This window comes from Trachemys scripta, chromosome 12, assembly GCF_013100865.1.
Source record: "Trachemys scripta elegans isolate TJP31775 chromosome 12, CAS_Tse_1.0, whole genome shotgun sequence".
In the NCBI taxonomy this organism is placed as follows: Eukaryota; Metazoa; Chordata; order Testudines; family Emydidae; genus Trachemys; species Trachemys scripta.
The window spans coordinates 36,185,240-36,188,675 of NC_048309.1; the positions used below are offsets into that span (position 1 = coordinate 36,185,240).

Genomic DNA, 3,436 nt, shown 5'->3' on the forward strand with positions numbered 1-3,436 from the left:
GGGAAGGATCAGGGTGTATCTCAGGCCCCCAGTGATGCCCCCTGGCCCCATTGTCTGTACCCTAAACAGGGCACCCCTCACCCTGCAGGTTTTGTTTCTTTCTGGAGCTTTTCCTTCACTTCACACCACACAGCTCAGCATCAGGCTCAGCAGGGTGAATAGGCCCCATTGAGACCCCAGCCCCCCAAACACACCGACTGGTTCAGCATTATCAGGAAAGTGTTTTATTGCAAGAAGCAGCGATGAAACAAAGCTCAGTGACAGCTTCCAGGTCCCCGCCTGGGACAATTTTCTCCCCACAACATGCCCCCGATACCCAATGGATGCAGGGTGGGAGGAGGCGGCTGTATTGTGTAACGGGCACCCAGCGAGGCGGGCGCTGGGCCCAGGCTGAGGGTCTCAGTGCCAGTCAGGGGAGCTGGGGGCCTGGATTTTCAATCATGTGGATGGGAACCAGGCACCCAGAGTGGGAACCCCCCCACACCTGAAGGCCCCAAGCTGCCAACCCATGGGATAAGAGGAGACGCTGAATGTCCCTGTGGAGTTGCATGGCAGGCACTGTCGAGGAAGGTCAGGGTTGGGGCAGGAGAGCCCCCAACAACAGAAGCAAAAGGGGGAGCAGGGGACCCCCACCTCCCAGCCCATGGCCAGCACCTGGGCTCTACAGGACTCTGAGGAAGCGCACAGGCAACCCCCAGTTACAGACCACACGGATCCTGCGGATCTGGGGTATTCCCCTGTAGACACAGCTCGGTGGGCGGGGAGGGCTGTCCAGCCAGCAGGTGGTGAGGGGGTAGGCTGTGTTGCTGTTACATTCATTGTATTGGTTGCATCTCCCTCTGCTGGTGCAGATGGCCCGGAGCCGGTTGGCGGAGGCGTGGATGAAGGTGTGGGTGAGTTTGCAGGCAGCCATGTTCTGGCTCAGGAGCCGCATGATGTGGTCGCAGTAGCTCTGGCCATTGGGGGATCTGGTCTTGGGGAAATCAACGTGTTCGCTCACAAAGTTTTGGTAGCTGTCAGGTGGTCTGATGATCTGGGCCAGGCAGGTTACCAGCAGGACAAGTGTCAGGAAGAGCAAAGGGTAGGGTCCCCTCAGGGCCATGGCCATGTCTGTCACTGGATCCACCTGCAGTGGGGAGTGGGGGAGATGGATGGAGACTGTGTGGGGATCTTCCTCCTCCATGGAATTTCCTGAGCCCAAACCCCTCCCCCTGCCAGGCCATTCTACCCCTAAATGCTCATTACCCTGTCTGAGATCAGGCCCATGTAGTACCCTGTCTGAGATCAGGGCCCTCAGTGCCCCTTTCTGCTTGTAGTGTCACAGACAGAGAAGGAAATGCAGGCAGAGCTCATGCTGCGCAGGAAGCAGGGAAGGAAAGGGTTCTTCTTCCCCCATTACAGGTGGGAAAACTGAGCAGAGAGAAGTTTACATTGGAGTTTTCAGCTTCCTCGGGGGTGCCCAACTCCCATGGACATAAGTGTCCAGACTCCCAGTGTCCCCCCATGTTCCTTTCACTGTCTTGCCAGGTTTCTGAACTCAGTCCCCAGGGTCAATCTGGAGTCACCCCCGAGTGCGATATGGCCCAAGCCGGATTTTGCTCCCAGCCCCCCGGGGTCAATCCGTAGTGACCCTGTGACATTCTATACCTTGGGGGAGCGTACTGTAACCACCATATTCCTCACTTTCATATAATCATGATCTTACATATAAAGCATGCCTTGTAAGGTATCAGGGGAAAGGTTATGATCTGCTGAAAGTCATTTCTCTAGCCATATATGTGTATCATTAATACAAATGAAGTTATGAGAACTGTGTTGTATGGTGATCACTAAAACATGCTGTAAATTGGGGAATCAGCCAGATATCAGCTCCCTAGAGACAACAGCAAGGAAAGTAACCAACGCCCGGGTGGGGTGTCAAACAACCCATTAACAGCCATTGTCAAGCAAGGGAGCTACGATGCAATGACTGACCTGCACAAGACCACACCAGAGGAGTTGCTCAACCTTGCTTGGAGAGACTCAGCAATACACCCAGACATGCCTGGACTTGTGCACATGGACTGAGAGTATAAAACAGACAGAGTGGACACATACTGGGCCCTTCTCCTGCCCCCACCTCAGCTGCAAGCAACCAAGATACTGAAAAGAAGACAAGACTCCGACACAGGAGATTGGCCCAGGTTTAAGGAACAAACCTGTATATTAAGGACTGCAATATCCAGTGGGGCGAGAAAAACTACCTAATCTAGTTGCTGCCCAGTGTAATAGGGTTGAGAGTTTAGACTGCGTGCTTATATTTTATTTCTTTTGGTAACTAACTCTGACTTTTTGCCTGTCACTTAATATCACTTAAAATCTAAGTTTTATAGTCAATAAATTTGTTTAATTGTTTATCTTTACCAGTGAGTTTGTATGAAGTGTGGGGCAAATCTGCTTAGGTTTGGTGTATGTCCACTTTCCATTGTTGAAGTGGTGAACCAATTAATAAATTTGCACTGCCCATCTTGAGCAGTGCAAGACGGTATATTCCTGAGGTACAGTGCTGGGAACTGGGGAGATTTGGCTGGTGCCTTTCTCTGTGTGATTCATGAGTGGCTCTGGGAGCATTCATGCAATCTAGCTGGGTGTGGGGCTCCACATGCAGTTATGCTGAGTGATCACAGTGCCTGGAGGGGCTTGCTGCTGGTCACTAGCAAAGCATTATGAGAGACAGCCCAGGCTGGGGAGAGTTCGGGGGCACAGTCCCAGGCTGCATCTCGGTCCCAGGCTGCACCCCAAGGGTATCCCATCACACCCTCACTCTGCATTTCCCCGCGGGGAGGGTCTGTTCTCAGCTCACCTGAGTCCTGGGGCTCCCATCAGATATGGATCCAGCTGCTGGCAGAGCTGAGAGTCCCTGAGTCTCCTTCCCCTTTGGGTGTCCTTATATAGAGTCTGACTGGGCAGTTGGGGTGAGGGAGCTTCTCCCACTGAAGGGCCCAGAGATGCTCAGTGGGGCAGGGAATTAGGGGGGAAGTGGGCACAGGGCAGGGTCCTCTGACACTCAGAACCCACCAGCCCCAGTGCCTGGTGCTCCTGCCCCTGTGATCCTCAACCCAAGGTTTCTCCAAGAATGGAAATGGAACCCAGAAGTCCTGGCTCCCAGTCCCCCTGCTCTTACCACTAGACCCCACTCCCCTCCCAGAGCCAGGAACAGAACACATAAGTCCTGGCTCCCAGACCCTCTAACCGCACGGGTCTGGTGCCCCAGTGAATCTACCCTCTTACTGATGCCCTGGTACCCCATAACAACAACCCTCTGCCCCAGTCAGTCCCTGCCCAGGTTCCCAGCCAGGGGAAGGGCAGGCCTGGCTGCTAGAGACGCCCATGCCCAGCAGAGCCAGTAGGAGCTAGTCCTGCCCTCCTGGTGCCACCTGAGCCCCAGGGCCTGGTG

At 54.3% G+C, this 3,436-nt stretch overlaps 1 protein-coding gene across 1 annotated transcript; it reads right to left on the minus strand.

Moving 5' to 3' along the window:
* Window positions 1–210: 210 nt before the first annotated feature.
* On the minus strand, window positions 211–2,888 carry RNASE12 (ribonuclease A family member 12 (inactive)). Its single transcript, XM_034787802.1, has 2 exons — window positions 2,843–2,888; window positions 211–1,126 (listed from the first exon to the last, which is right to left on the minus strand). Exon 2 carries the CDS (start codon window positions 1,106–1,108, stop codon window positions 662–664), a length of 447 nt encoding a protein of 148 aa, XP_034643693.1. The 5' UTR covers window positions 1,109–1,126; window positions 2,843–2,888; the 3' UTR covers window positions 211–661.
* Between the last annotated feature and the right edge of the window lie 548 nt (window positions 2,889–3,436).